The sequence below is a fragment of the Mauremys mutica genome, chromosome 3 (assembly GCF_020497125.1).
Source record: "Mauremys mutica isolate MM-2020 ecotype Southern chromosome 3, ASM2049712v1, whole genome shotgun sequence".
Taxonomy (NCBI): domain Eukaryota; kingdom Metazoa; phylum Chordata; order Testudines; family Geoemydidae; genus Mauremys; species Mauremys mutica.
The window spans coordinates 112,893,816-112,910,127 of NC_059074.1; the positions used below are offsets into that span (position 1 = coordinate 112,893,816).

At 42.8% G+C, this 16,312-nt stretch overlaps 1 protein-coding gene across 1 annotated transcript in view; it reads right to left on the bottom strand.

Moving 5' to 3' along the window:
• Positions 1-1,012: 1,012 nt before the first annotated feature.
• The window catches only part of PPIL4 (peptidylprolyl isomerase like 4), a 30,093-nt gene continuing 14,793 nt past the window's right edge, over positions 1,013-16,312 (bottom strand). The window contains exons 12-13 of the mRNA XM_045009878.1: positions 15,924-16,062; positions 1,013-3,651 (exon numbers count right to left, since the gene is read on the bottom strand). Coding sequence (XP_044865813.1) covers positions 3,415-3,651; positions 15,924-16,062 — 376 coding nt within the window. The 3' untranslated portion in view covers positions 1,013-3,414. The remainder of the gene's footprint in view (positions 3,652-15,923; positions 16,063-16,312) is intronic.

The window sequence follows — 16,312 nt, forward strand, 5'->3', positions numbered from 1 at the left end:
TGTTACAGCTACAAGAAACCATGTGCTGGCCCATGCCACCCGTTTCAAAAGAGAATACTTTGCCCTAAATCTGGTGCAGTCTGAGGGATTGCATGACAGGCACACTTAGCTCTTTCAACCAATTTATGGAGCAGTGGCACCCACACCCCCTTGGAGGTAGGCTGCCTCTCTCCCAAACAAACAAAAAGTGCTGTATTTAGTCAACCAAGGGGGACATAAAAGGCTATAGAATGTGGTGATTAGTCAGAATAGAGAGGAGAGCCCTCCCCTAGGCTGGCTGGATATAATTTGGCCTGCACCTAGGGCCTGCTCTGTTTTTGCCACCCCAAGCAGCGCACCGAATTGCCACTGCGGAAGGTGGGGGCAGTCCATGTGCCCTTAGGGCAGCTCGCGCATTTCCGTGGCGACTGAAGACAGAAGCTGCACCGCCGCAAACAGCTGGACATAGAAGCCACCGCCGTGGAAACGCGCAAGCCGCCCTAATGGCACACGGACTGCTCCCGCCCTCCACGGTGGCAATTCACACGCTGCTTGGGGGCAAAAACATAGGGACTGACGCCCATTGCAGATGGCCGCCCCAACACCTGCTTGGGAAGCTGGTGCCTGGAGCCAGTCCTGCCTGCACCCAGCAAAACTACAAACATGAATGAGAGAAAGCTACTAAACTCATATGACCAGAATGTAACTATTTCAGGCCCAGGCCATTGCCAGCAGCTACACTACACGGGTGTAGGAGGTTTTAAAAAGGTCTTCTTTTGATGCCATCAGGATGCACATTGCCCCTTCCAGAAGCAGAAAATTCTTAGACTTCTTGGAAAATGTTATGATCCCATTGCAAGATCTATCAGAACATGACCAGATTTTTTTTTAAACTGTTGTTGCACCAGTGCTTTAATGAGCTATCAGAACAGCTTTTATTCCTATTTTTATAGCAGAGTTGTTCTTATTCCACAGAGTTTTCTATCATACTAACTTAAGCACCTCACTTTCAACCAAAAAGTCCCAAACAAGCTTCAAGTTGAAAAGTTTATTGCTAGTCAACCCGAGATTTCTTAAGCGCTCCTGAAAACATCCTTCAGCTTTAAAGATTTGTCATAACACCTACAAAATTCATGGTTGCTTTTTTATGCAGGCACAATGCATTACATTAAGACCATCACTTCAAACAAAAAAAAAATCTGACAGTAGCTAAAGCAAAGGTGTTCAGACAATATATTATATACAAGCATTTGAGTGAGTTACTGTCATTTAACATTTTTCAGATTGTTTTTAGCCATCAGGGTATTAGGCGCTTTCCAGAACTAGCTCCCTGCCCCAAAGAGCTTACAGTCTCCCGCTCTGATTTTACACTTGACAGTATGCTCTCAACTGCAGGATTAGAGACTAATTTTAGACCTGACAGACAGAGCAGCAAGCCCTGGGGAGATGATATTGTTGTGTCTCTTATCTTTCCTCACCCTAAGATCAGCTGGTCACTCAATTAAAGCACATGCACATTTTGGGGGCATTCCCCACCAATATGTCAAAAGGTGTAACCGTAGGCCTTTGAGACACTGGCCTCCTGCAAACATTTTTAGTGCATTAACACCAGCATTGGCAGGTGATGAGGGGTCTGAACATAAACATTCTCTCACCTGTGTGCGCAGCTGTTAAATGGTGGCATGAGTATGTAGAAAGGTGTCTACAAAGTTGCATGCAGACAAGAGCAGAGGACTTGAAACCCCACTGAAACTTAGATCCATAACTCCCTCTCCCTCTCCCCCTCCCACCATGGAAGATACTGTAGCGCACACTCAAGTATTTTAAAGCTATTTAAGGAAAAGGGAATTCTATAAGGAAAGAAGAAGAAACCCCAAATCTTGAGCTCAGAAAACTGCACTGATGCAGAGTGTCTGAAAAACTCCCCTGAAAAGACGTCACAGCCACAGCTAAGTGAAGGTAAAGAAGCGGAGGTTTCTGCTCTGAGGTTTTTGGTTTTACAATCAACATTACCAGGGAAATGGACAACTTAAATACCATGCTAATCAAGTGTCAATATTAATCCTGAGGTTGAAGCTACCATAGCTCTGACAAAAATGAAACAACAGTAGGGAAGTATGAACTCAACATGAGTAGAATGAGTCAACTTTCTTAGGAAGCTGTGAAGCTAGATATACAGGGCATGATTATGGCCTCTTACTAAAAGAATCTCCTCTCTATACTAAGCCACAAAACCACAGCGAGGACAGCGATGGTGTGAAATGGTTGGTTGTCTCAGCTGACCTTGCAACAGAGGTCAGTTCATCTACACAGTAACATTACTTCTGAAAGCACCAGACAACATGATCATGATCATAGCAGTGGATTCCATCTATCTCATAGTGCTTAGAACTTCATTCTTGTAGCAGGAAGATTTTGGATATTTTCCAGAATAGCAGCCTTCACATAGTGAGCCATGCTGGGAATTGAGGTAGGTATGCCAGAATTTCTCAGCCCCATTTGGCATCTCCTAAATTTAGGTATCTACATCTATATTTAAATCATAGAAGTGTAAGACTGGAATGGACCTCAATTTGGTCATCTAGTCCAATCCCCTGCACTCCAGTAATAATTCTGTTACCTCTGTATTGTTCACACTGGAAAGGCAGCATGAAAGTTTGCACTGACACTAATCTGTGCTATGGATAAAGAGTATCCAAGATCATCAAGCCATCTCTCTTCAACAGCATTAACTTCAGACACAGCAAGCATTAAGAAGAAGAATTAGATGGGTTAATAGTTTTAAGTGTTTACTTGACACATGGTGAAAAAAGCAGCCATTTCTGTTTTCCAGACAAGAGAACCTTTTTCAAGGAATGGATTTTCTTACAGCAAAGTAGGAAGTGACAGACAAAACCCAACTCCCTTGTATTTCTTAGGGCTATGAGAAAACCATACTGTCCCAATCAGTCCCACTCTAGACAGTCTGTTGTAATACAATCCAACAGTTGAATACCATGTGCTGAATTGCACCATGACTGATCACTGTTCCTAGCTCTGGGTGTCTACACTCCAACAAAAAAAACCACTGCACTGAATCTCAGAGTTTGGGTCAATTGGCTCAGAGTGCAGAGCTAAAACTTGCAGTGTAGACATTTGGGTGTGGGCTGTGGGGGAGGGTGTCAGAGCCTGGGCTCCAGACCAAGCCCAAACCTCTACACTGCAGCTTTTAGCCCTGTAGTGAAATAGCAAAGAAATATACATAAAATACAAAATCCTTTATTGAGACAGTCACCCAGAATCAAGCAGTATTCTACGCTATCAAAGGTTACACATGTACACTGGGCATTCCTGGGACTGAAAGACCAAGAAGCATTGGCAAACACAGCTTTGCTCTGGTACCTGCATAGTTGTTTCCAATGCATTATATAAATATAGAAAGAGAAGGGTATTTCATCATCTGTATCTGGACCGCTCCTTATCTTTGGATTTCTTAGGACTTCTGCTTCTCTCTCTCTTTTTATCACGCTCTCTTTCCCAAAGCTCTCCTCTGTATTTCTCTTTAGATTTGCTGGAACTGTAGTGGCTGTCTCTGTCCCGAGACTGGCTGCGACTGCGACTTTGATGTCTGTCTCTCTTTTCACTCTTTCTTTTCTCTCTACAGCATTCTTCTTCATATCGCCGGTCAGAGTCCTGTCAAGGAAGTTTGGTGACATGCAGTTATAGGTGAAGGGGGAAAAATATTAAGGGGTATAAAACAGAACAAGAAAGTAGGTAAGACCAGCTCTTTGGCTTTCTAAAGATTGTACTGCTTCTAAGCAATTCAAATGCATAATGTGAAGCATTTAATGTGAAATAAACATGTGGCAAAATAAACTTCAGCAACACCAAGAAGTGCTACCTCTAAGGCAATGGTATTCAATTACATTTTCTGGGGGGTCAGAAAAGAAAATGTCCAAATCAGGCGGGGGGAGGAAAGGTTCTGCGGCTGTTTGCACTCTAGTGAAAGCATGTCAATTCTTCACCCAGCTGGCAGGGATTGGCTACCTATGGATGTCGCCAAAGATGGCATGTTGGCTGATTTTTGAATAGCATGCAGACTTCTAGTCCAATCAGGGGCATGCTTTGGGATGCACTTCAGTTTATTTGCCTTCTGCTTACTGTTATTCCATGTACAGGTGAGGTCTGTTTATCTGAATTTCAATCAAACATCATGATTATCTGAATAAGCAATGTGTCCCCCATGCAGGGGCGGCTCCAGGCACCAGTGCTCCAAGCGTGTGCCTGGGGCAGCAAGCTGCAGGGGGCACTCTGCTGGTCGCCGCTAGGGTGGTAGGCAGGGTGCCTTTGGCGGCTTGCCTGCAGAGGGTCTGCTGGTTCCGCGGCTTCGGCGGACCCTCCATGCTTGGGGCGGCAAAATGTCTAGAGCCGCACCTGCCCCCATGCTCATTCGGGTAATCAGGATTTTCAGTCCAATGGTGGCGAGAGGAAGGGGGAGTAGCTGCAGAAGAAAAGAGCCTCCTTATTACTGCATGTGCCAGGGGAGCTGGGAGAAGCCCAGGGGAAGAGGGGGCAACTTCCCTAGAGCCTGTCTATCCCCACCTCCCCTTGTCTACATCCAGCTCAGGACTCTGCTGTAAGGGAACTCCTGCTACCTGGCTCCCCATCTAGCCAAGGACAGCCCTGCTACTCAGCTCTAGCTCCACCCCAAGCTCCTACCAGCTCTGACCAAGAATGGTCCTGCTACTCAGCTCTGGCTGTGGCCTGGGCTCCCAGCTGCTCTAGCCCCTGTACTCTGCTCCTGGTCCCAGTTTCAACTTCTTTGCATCCCTCCATGCCCAGGCCAGCACATGTCGGCTCGGAGGACGCATTGCAGTCACGAGCGAAAGGGGCTTGCCTGGCAGGGGAGCTGCCCATGAGGCGATGTCCAAATCTCCACACAGCTCCAGCCCCTACCAAGCAGGCCCTTTCCCTCCCCAGATGCAACGCATACTCTGAACTGGCACAGGGCGGCCCGGGGGCAGGGGAGGGACGATATTCAAAGGTAGGTCAGCATGGGGACACTGCAGCCAGGACCAGCAGGAGCCAGGTAGCAGGGCCCCCTGCATGGGGCAGGACAGAACAGCTGACACCCAGCCCGTCAAACGGAAGGCCTTTGGTCTGTGGGCTAGTAAATGACCAACACTGCTCGAAGGCCTTCTATCTTTGGACTGCATTAGCTGAAAGAAGAATAGCAGATAGTGGTAATAATAATGTTCAGGGGTTCAGCTCTGGAGCTTTTGCTTGGCCTGTTATCACAATTGGAGTTATTTGCAAAATTCAGATCTGGGTTTAGATTTGGATTATTCTGACAATGAGGGTGTCTGGATCCAGGCTTTTGGTTCAGGCCCATCTCTATTTTGTGTCAACACAACACTGACTATGCAAAGCTCTATCTAATGTTACTTGGTTAAACCAGAGAAATTTCAGACACTACAAGTCATCAGAGAACAACTGCTCTTCAAAAGCTCGTAACATTATTCAAAATGCCATTTGGCATTAGAACTGAGCCGCCTGAGGCACTTACCTACAAGCTCCAACACATCAGGCGTTCGTCAGAAGCTACTTCCAGAATTCGCATTTTAGGAAGATCATTAAGAAACTGAAATGTCTGCCCAATGGAGACAACAGGCCTTTTAATATATCATTTCTGGAATGACTACGATGATGGAGGCCACATCATTACAAACCCCAAGCTCTTCCATAAGATGTTCCGGGTGCTTTCATTTAAAAAATAGACTTTACTGTTTGCACAACCATTAAACTACCCAGAAGTGAGATTTCTTTTATTTCAAGATCTGAAAAGGACTATTGACACATTTTTTTCTTCAGATCCTTCCCCTCCCAGCGCATGCACGCACACACACACACGCGCACACACACAATTCCTAAGAGGTTTTGTGAAAATCTATATTGTAAATTCTAACCACATTTTTGTGTACTCTTCAAGCCAGTGTTGTAGCTTGCTTGGGAATGGGATACTTCACCAATATGCAAATATCAGAGAAAAACCAATGTAGTCACTGCCAAAGGGGAAGAAACATGTTTAAAATTTGTTCATAGTTATAAGCTATTCCTTACCATAACGGCAAGTATAAATAAGGAACATATACCCAGTCCACATGCACTACAGGTATAAAATACAAAGATCAACATTTATAATCAATAGTACACTGATTAAACAGGTGTTTATGTGGACACCACAGCAAACAGGTTGTATTCTCACACCTATTAACTATAGTATATCAAACACAATAGTCAGGTTTACCAAAGCTCACCTGGCCTAAAGCACAGTTCATTTCACTGACCAACAGCACCAATGCATGTGTTCATTTACATTTTAAACACTAATTTAATGTAACCCGTGCAGCTGTGTGTGTAAACTGGGTCTTAGATTCAAGATAAGTCCCCAAGCATGCCCCGAATGAAGTCCCACTGGACCTCAGTGGCCAAATTTCTAGACTTAAATCCACAACTTTAAACTGAAACCTTTTCTGACAAAAGAAATCCAAAAACCGCAGCACTTCCTTCAAAATTATAAGGGAACAGAAAGAAACTCTTCATGTTTTAAGTTGTGGTTGTAAACAAAAAATAAAACTGAGATTACATGAGTCCAAGAGAAAAATCTATATAATTATTAAGTGATTTATAGGTCACAGCTGTCGAGTCCATAACCTATGTGAAAGATATTTCCAGGCTGCCCTCACAGACACAGCAACTGCTGCAGAAGGAGATCAGACTACACAATCTAAAGCAGTCTGAAAAGTGTGAGCGTGATAGTGCGCTCTTTATTTAAGTAGTATGCGCTGCTGAAAAGGATAAATTTGTCTGGGGATCACAGAGCATCTGCCCCTCTCTGCCTCGGTTTCTCTACCTTTAAAATAGAAGTAATACCTAGCCTCACAAGAGTGTTAGAAGGATTAGTTAATGTTTCTTTCCACAGCTGTCTGGCTGCTGGAGGGGAGGGTGGCATGGCATGAGCTATCCCAGCTTTATGCCACCTGAAGATCTCTCTCACATTGAAGTGTAGAACAGATGGAATAAACTGGGACAGGGAACCTGAGGAGGAGGAGAAAGGAAAACAGATCAGATGAGGAGCTTGGGTAGTGGGAGAGGAAAGATTCGGATATGGAGACTGGGAGCTAAATGGTGGGGTGGGAGAGTCAGGACTGGAACAGAGAAAGTGGAGCAAAAGGGGTCAGGAAAAGCAGAGGAAGAAGGGTACAGAACCACTTGAGAAGATTCTCCTACAGAACCTGGAATTGAACTCAGTAGTTCTGAGTCTACAGTCTCTGCTGTCATCAAATAGCTGTGAAATTCACTGCCAATGTCTCTCTCATTTCCTCTTTAGTGACTGGTCCACATAATATTAACTTTGGGTGTAGTTGTGTGTGTGTAGTTTCCTTGAACATTCTGAAGACTGCAAAGTCAAGCACTCAAAAGTTAGGAAATGACAGAATTAAGGTTGCCACCTTAATTCAGCAACCTTGCCCATATGCTTTATGACCTGGTCTTTAGTGACAGGATCACATACTACTTTTCCCCTCAACAGGATCCCTGCTTTATTCAGTGCACAGAATGGATCCGCGCTGGGGATGAATCAGGGATGTGTAGTGAAGGAGGCTGTCTGTAGGACCCCAGCCTTATTTGTGGCAGAAGATGAGTGTGTACTTCCTGAGGCATGGGACTGCAGGTTTAGCCAACAGAACGCAACCCTGGGAAACAAAATTTTATAGTGCATGTGATGGAGCAATAGGTAGATGAGCCAATGATCCAAGTAGGATCACATGTTATGAGAATTAAAAAAAGAAGCAAGATAGCATGGAAAGTTGCCCCCTACACTACACTGACAGCGTGGTTGAGATTTTCACTACACCAAAAATGTAAATTAATAATATTTAATTAAATAAAAAAAAAAACCCAACCCCAAGCAGAATTTTTAACCTGAAAGGGGAGAAGCACCAGAGACTCCATGAAAGCAAGTAAGGACTTAAATAGTGCTATCAATTTTACACAAAAGGCTCTCAGATACTACAGTGGTAGAAAGCAGTATAAAACCGGAAGACAGACGGAGACAAAGTTCAGGAAAAATAATCAGACGCCTTCCTCCTGCAACAATCGTAATCACATAGCACGACCCTACATTATTCAGTGATCATCTGTTCAGATGAATAAAGTCATCTTAAATACAATCCACAGATGGCAAACTTCTTAGATCCCCTGATTAAAGTTTCCTTCATCGAAAAGTCTGCTTCATAAGCAGCTTGGAATTGGGTATGCAGAGTAGGAGGACAAAGGTTTCTTGTTGCATAGATTAAGGCCAGAAAGGACCTTTACATCATCTCGTCTGTGACCTCCTGTATAATACAAGCTGTAGAATTTAAATAAACCTTTCCGCAGAGAGCCCAAGGTACACTCTCAACATGGAGTTCAAACCAATTAAGAGTTATCACTCTATTGACTGTGCTAGCCGTGGCACCTTAAAGGGGAAGTAATAATGACCCTGATCCAATTCAAACACACAGCCTTCAGACCTAGAGTCACATTCTACTGTTGTTGATCTTAGCCATACTTCCCCCCCCCCCTTAAGTGTAACCTTATCTTTGACAACAAAGGCTAACATTTGTGTTTTCTGAGAAAACTTCTATGCATCGCTACTGGATCTCTCTGTTCCTTTACGTAATTAACAGATATTTACAACCTTAACTCCACTTTAAGTTTTTAACCTTAGAATAATATATATGGTTGCTTTCAGTCATAATTTTGTAGTATTTTCTGTAATGTTTGTTTAGTTGACTGAGAACAGTAAATCTCACGAAAGATATTTTGAGAGCCAGAAGTATTCTTCTTCTACAGTCAAGTATGTTAATTAACTTTTACTACCCTAGGGTTTTCTGCATTGCACATCACTGTCATGAGTGACGGCATTATGTTTATGACCCTGTTTAACTTCTCAAGGAGAAATAGCAAAGATATTTTTCTAACTGCAAGTTGGAAATTTACTAAGTTAAAATGTGCAGTCAACATACATCTGAGTTAGAATCAAACTTGTATTTACCTATCCTTAGACCAAAGGGAACTGTAAATTGCTGAATTAATTTTAAGTGCGAAGGAAAATGTTAATCCCAGAAGAGGTGAAGTTAAATTGGCTGTATAATGAAAAGGCAGTATGGATGCCGTTATACTTTTCTTTTCCTGATAATTTTATAATTCATTATATTTAAGAAACTGGCTATATCTGCCCTATCAGCTATAAGAGAAGTTAGCATAGTAATAGAATATCAGAAATTAAGAGAAGGAAAAGGCCCATTAGATCATTTAGATTATCTCTATGCCACCATACACCAGTCACTCTAAATGTTGAAGTAGAGGGACATTTACACTCATACTGTACAGAAATTGGCACAGTTAAACAAGAATTTATCAGATACTTGCTTATTCCCTGTACTTGAAAGTCAGGTGTTTAAGGCTCTGATTATAGGGCACAGAATTTTGAAAAAATTCATTCAAGTTATAACATTCCATCAGCTGCTTTAAGATTCTTAGTTTGATGCTAGTTATCATTGTGGCATTTTAGAAATTGCTTAACTAGGGTGAAGCTATCGTTCTTATGTTTCCAGGAAAGGAACAGCTTGCCTCACAACACCACTTATCATTCCTATGGGGAGTCAGCCCAACAGGCTAGTTAGAAAAAATATATATAATTCTGTAAATGCTTATTCTGCTACATTTAATCCTAGTCTATGGATCCAATGATTTCTGCTATTCTATCACTGCTACTCAGTAAAGTAGTCTGACTGGTGGTTAAATGTTTATCTTTTTTTCTGCTCTAAATTTGTCTTATTTTTGGGTCCAATGAGGATAAAAATGAAGAAGGCTAAAGAGAACATCCTATTTATTGAATTTTGAGACTAACTTCAGACTGAATGTGGTAGTTTCAAGGTGCCTAGGAAGAAATCAACTGGGCATTATGGGCAAAGAGATAAATACATATTTACATATAAATACATATGTACACACATAGGTGACAGCCATGTGATACTGTATTTTCACCACTGTCTGTGCACTAATCCAGATCTATGGGAATTACTACAAACAGAATCTGAGTAGCTCTTAACTTCCACTTTTTAATTTATTATTATTTTGGTATTTGAATTGGCTACAAGCAAAGTGTTTCCTTCTCCTCCCAATCCCCCATCTGTTGAATTTCCCTCCATCTTTCCCCAAAGTTACACTGGCCTGAAGCCCTACACAAGCAACATTTAGTCCTGGATGACAGATCAAAGTTTAAGATCTGACCTCCCAAAACCATCAGGGCTAAAAGTTTATTCCCACCCAGGAGATTCCCAGCTTTCCAATAAGACATGCAGCATTTCTATTCTGGTAGATCCAGAAATAGCCAACCAACCCTCCCAAGGCGGTATCCTGGACCATGAAGCTGGAGAAGGGACCTCTGGTGAGTGTACCTTTGTAAATATAAAATGTGGTTTAAAAGCAAGTGTTTTTTAATGATTAATTTGCCCTGAGGACTTGGGATGCATTCATGGCCAGTACAGCTACTGGAAAAGTCTGTTAACATGTCTGGGGATGGAGCGGAAATCCTCCAGGGACATCTCCATGAAGCTCTCCTGGAGGTACTCCAAAAGCCTTTGCAGGGAGAGCAGCCTTATTCTGTCCTCCATGGTACGACACTTGACCATACCATGACAGTAGCAAGTAATCTGGTATCATTGCATTACAAAGCCTGGCAGCGTATGGTCCCGGTGTTTGTTGGCATTCAAACAACATCTGTTCTTTATCTCTCTGTGTTATCCTCAGGAGAGTGATATTCATGATAACCTGGTTGAAATACGGGAATTTAATTAAGGGGACATTCATAGGTGGCCGTTCCTACTGGGCTGTTTGCCTGTGGCTGAAGAGAAATCCTCCCTGCAATTAGCCAAGCGGGCGGGGGGAGGGGGGGAGAGAAAGAGACAGACATTCCCGTTTGGCTAGCAGGTATTCTGATACCAGCCACGTGGTGCGGTGGGGGGAGGGTTAAAGCAGTCATCCCAGAGAAAACAATTGTGTGGGGGAGTTAGTTTGGTTTCTGCTCCTGCACGTTAACACGAAAACCGCAGCCCTAAATGGACAATTCAATGGGCGTTGCTTGGTATGGGAAAGGAGGGCGCTGCTGTTATGAAGGTTGCAGAAGCCGAAAGACTATGGCTTACCATGGCCGCCTGCAAGCCAAATTCTGTTGCCCGGCATGTTTGATCTCTAACACCAAAGCCGCAGGCACTCAATATAAGATGTGGTTGGCTTACAGGGAATTAGAGTCAACCAAGGGGGTGGGCTTTCATCAAGGAGAAACAAATAGAACTGTCACACCGTAGCCTGGCCAGTGATGAAACTGATTTTCAAAGCTTCTCTGATGTGCAGCGCTTCCTGATGTGCTCTTCTCATTGCCCTGGTGTCTAGCTGCGCGTAACCAGCGGCCAGGCAATTTGCCTCAACCTCCCACCCCGCCATAAACGTGTCTCAGAGATTGTGGAGCACACAGCAAGCAGCAATAACAATGGGGATATTGGTTTTGTTGAGGTCTGAGCGAGTCAGTAAACTGTGCCAGCGACCCTTCAAACGTCCGAATGCACACTGTACCACCATTCTGCACTTGCTCAGCCTATAGTTGAACAGCTCCTTACTACTGTCCAGGGTTCCTGTGTACGGCTTCATGTGCCAGGGCATTAAGAGGTAGGCTGGGTCCCCAAGGATAACTATAGGCATTTCAACATCGCCAACAGTTACTTTCTGGCCTGGGAATTAAATCCCTTCCTGCAGCCGTTTAAACAGACCAGAGTTCCTGAAGACGCAAGTGTCATGAACCTTTCCCGGCCATCCCACATTGATGTTGGTGAAACGTGCAGCACCACTGAAAAGTACCCCTTGCAGTTTATGTACTGGCTGCCTTGGTGGTCCGGTCCCAAGATAGGGATATGGGTTCCGTCTATCACCCCACCACAGTTAGGGAATCCCATTGCAGCAAAGTCATCTACTATGACCTGCACTAATAAAGAGTCACTACCTTTGATAGCAGCAGCTCAATGATTGCGTTGGCTACTTGCATGACAGCAACCCCCACAGTAGATTTGCTCACTCCAAATTGATTCCCGACTGACCGGTAGCTGTCTGGCGTTGCAAGCTTCCAGAGGGCTATCGCCACTCGCTTCTTAACTGTGAGGGCTGCTCTCATCTTGGTATTCTTGCGGTTCAGGGCAAGGAGAAGCAAGTCACAAAGTTCCATGAAAGTGCCCTTACGCATGCAAAAGTTTCAGAGCCACTGGGAATCATCCCAGACCTGCAACACTATGCGATCCCACCAGTCTGTGCTAGTTTCCCGGGCCCAGAATCGGCGTTCCACGGCATGAACCTGCCCTATTAACACCATGATGTCCACATTACCGGGGCCAACACTTTGAAAGATGTCTGTGTCCATGTCCTCATCACTCTCGTTACCGCGCTGCCATCGTCTCCTCGCCTGGTTTTTCAGCTTCTGGTTCTGCAGAAACTGCACAATAATGCGCGAGGTATTTACAATGCTCCTAACTGCTGCGGTGAGCTGAATGAGCTCCATGCTTGCCGTGTTATGGCGTCTGCTCGGGCAATCCAGGGAAAAGGGCGCGAAATGATTGTCTGCCGTTGCTTTCATGGAGGGAGGGTTGACTGACAACATTTACCCATAACCACCCATGACAAATTTTTGACCCCATCAGGCATTGGGAGCTCAACCCAGAATTCCAATGGGCAGTGGGGACTGCGGAACTGTGGGATAGCTACCACGGTGCAATGCTCAGAATGTCGACACTTGCCACAGTACTATGGACGCACACCGCCAAATTAATGTGCTTAGTGCAGACACATGCACTCGACTTTATACAATCTGTTCCCAAAAATCGACTTCTGTAAAATCTGAGTAATTTCATAGTGTAGACATGCCCTTAGAAGAAGTCTAGCCTTAGGGGCATTACTTGGCAAAGGACAGGTGGAGCAACTGAAGGATCATGCAAATTGCTATTTATCATGCGTGATATCACCACCAGAGAAACAACACAAATTTGCTGCCAATAGGCAAACTCATCTCACCACGCAGAGATCGAACAGGCATTTATACCAACAGAACAGCAAACAAATGAGATTGCCTTTTCCAATTGGCAATTTAAGATCAAACTTAACTGTCAATATTTTTATTAAACTATTACAGCTATATAACAGAACAAAGTCCAACAGAAAGAGTAGCTGACTCACTAATCAAACACTTGCTATCAGCCATAAAAATCAACACATGGCTCACTATGCTCATAAACCATGAGAAATTATAACACATGGGAAAATCAGTAAGGTCTTAAATATTCAACAAAAGTCCCCTGGACAAACACTACACTCCTCCCACAGACTCTGATAAGGAAAAAAATATATATCAAGGAAATCTACACTGACAGCAGAGAAAACTGGAAAGGGAAGGAAGTCATAAATGAAAATAAAGGTCCCAAACAAAAGTACAAGTATTATTGAAAGCACCCTGCCAGCTCCTATTCAGATCCCTTCTCTGCCAGTGAACCCACCTGCTCAAGACCCACATCCTGCTACTTACTGAAAGAAAACCACAATACCCTTACATCCCCACCCTCTGGAAGCAAGATACACAATAGAAGAGTCAAAAATATTTTTTTAAACCTGAAGTAGACTGAAGAGTCAGAAAACTAGAGTATGAAAAAAGGATGAGTCAAAACACACTGAAGGGAAAAAAATAAGTAAAGACCACTACCAGAGAGCAGAAAAACATCTTAGCATCATGGAAACGACTCAGAGCTCAAAAATACTCCTCTTCATTATAGGTGGAGTTGACAGTGCCACCCAGAGTTAAGGTTGCTTACTATTATAAGACCTTGTCTTCAGTTAATTAAAACTTTAACCATTCAGTTTCAAAATTTCCTTACTGGGTGTCTACTTCAGGCTTGACTTTTAAATTATGAAATTACATTAAAAAACACTTTGTTAAAGGAACATTAAGGTTGAAAAGTCAAGCACTCAAAAGTTAGGAAATGCCAGAATTAAGGCTGCACGTGCTGGACACAGATATAGTAGTGATGAACACCACAGGAGCACCCAATAGAAATTAATAATTTTGTACTCAGTGCAGGGTTTGGATGGTGTGCAGCAAATAAGGTCTGGGACCATACACTGGCTGTAGAGGATGAAAAGAAATATTGAATAACTACCTGTTTATTGAATAAGGTAGGGGTCCTCTGGGAAGAATAGTATGTGATCATGTAATTAAAGACTTTCACAGTGCACATGCACAAGGAGGCTGAATTAAGTTTGCACAGAAAACCTTATTTCTGGCATGTCCTAACTTTTGAGTGCTTGACTTTGCAAATGTAATGTTCTTTTAAGGTAGATTTTTTTCATACATAATTCTATAATGAAGTGAGACCTTAATGTAGGATGATTCTTAGGGGTCAATTCTGAATTTTGTAAGAAAAAAAGGAACAAATGGGAAAAAGTGTTAGAAAAGCAGAGCTATTTGAACTCCATAGAACATCTCTGAATGTCTCTCCATTGCAGGATGGATTTCCTAGACATTTCTTTACTTTGTTTCAAAAGAGGAACTATATTTTTTTTTAATTGGTCACACTGTGCTGATTTATCATCTCAAATTACAGTCTCCAAACAGCTTAGCCAATATGCCATAGATATGAACTGGAAATAGGATACATTTACTATCACTTCTCATAGTCTATTTGTGGCCAATATAATTGCACCTTACATATAGGTCAGCAGTTCTAAATACCACATCAATATGTAGTGCAGCATTGTACTGTTATGATAGGTTGCCTCTCAGTGAAGTGAATGGCTCACGACAAGCTAGTTTTTAGCTATGGTATACTTCAGTGGACAGAACAGAACACAAAATGCCTTTTACCTAAATAAAAGCAGCTGGGAAAATTCATAAATATCAGTGGAACTATATGGGGGTTGGACTAGATGACCTCCTGAGGTCCCTTCCAACCCTGATATTCTATGATACTGCTACCGCCAACAGTGGAAACAGTACTGTAGACAAGTGCAGGTGTTTTTACTACCATGTGATTAGATGACATGATGGTAGAAATGCCTGTGCCCTGTCTGCACTATGAGTTCAATGGTTAATACCACCAAGGCATATGAAATCTGCCACATGCTAGGCAATGGAGCTTTTTAAAGCAATTTCCAATCAGTTGTGTTCTTTCAGACATGGTGTTAAAACAGAATGATATAACGACCAACTTAATCAATTCTACTTGGATGACATTAAATGAAGATCAATATTACCCCAAGAATAAAAACAGATAGGTGCAGGGAGGGGGCCCACTACTGACAATCACTGTTAGCAACTGATCGTTTTCACAGTGTCAACAAAGTCAAAATTCTCCAGTATTACTAATCTATACAATACGAACACAGATTTCACATTTATACTTCCAAGTCAGCTGAAAGATGAGTAAAACCATCAAGAGGCTGTTTTCTGACTGCACGTTAAAGAAAGCTCATGTGCACAATTCCAGGAAGTACATGAAAAATACCTTGCACTCATGAAATATGATTAAGTTTCGCAAATCTGTTATGGGAAATGTGAAAAAACAGACCCAGTGTTGAAACTCCTACGTTTGTGAAGCCCATGCTCCCATTTCAGGACATTTCTGCAGAAGGTCAATTAGATACACCTAGCTTTAGCTTTAGAATATTTTGGCCAGCCACCTTCTACACTGCAACAAGCCCTTCATTCATTTAGGTTGTTCGCATGCAAGGTCCCCAGTCGAACCCTTTTCTTTTTAGCAGTTATGAGGAGACAAGGCCATAAAGTGGCATAGGATTAAATAGTCAGTGAAAAGATGGCAGTTCAGTACCTTGGATTTTTTGGTCGTCTTGTCATCCTCTTCATCGTCAGAGTGGCGGTGCTTTTTCTTCTTGTGTTTTTTACCCGAGTGTAGGTGACTTGCTCTAGCCTCCTCTATCTCCTCATTCAGCACAAGGTCATACTTTGTGCTACATCAGTTGATTAAGGGCAGATTTGGTACCAATCATTGGTCAATTCAGAATATAAAAGCTCACAAAACAAGTGAAACCAAGCTTTACCATGGGTATAACATTGAGATAGCCAGTATTTTGTGCAAAACAAAAATCATGTACAATGAAAAATTAAAAGGTAGGTAAGAGTAAGGCTGATTGAAATCTGCTTTGGAAACCAAATACTCTGCCTATCCATTGCTTTGCAGTAGGGTAGTTATTTACAACC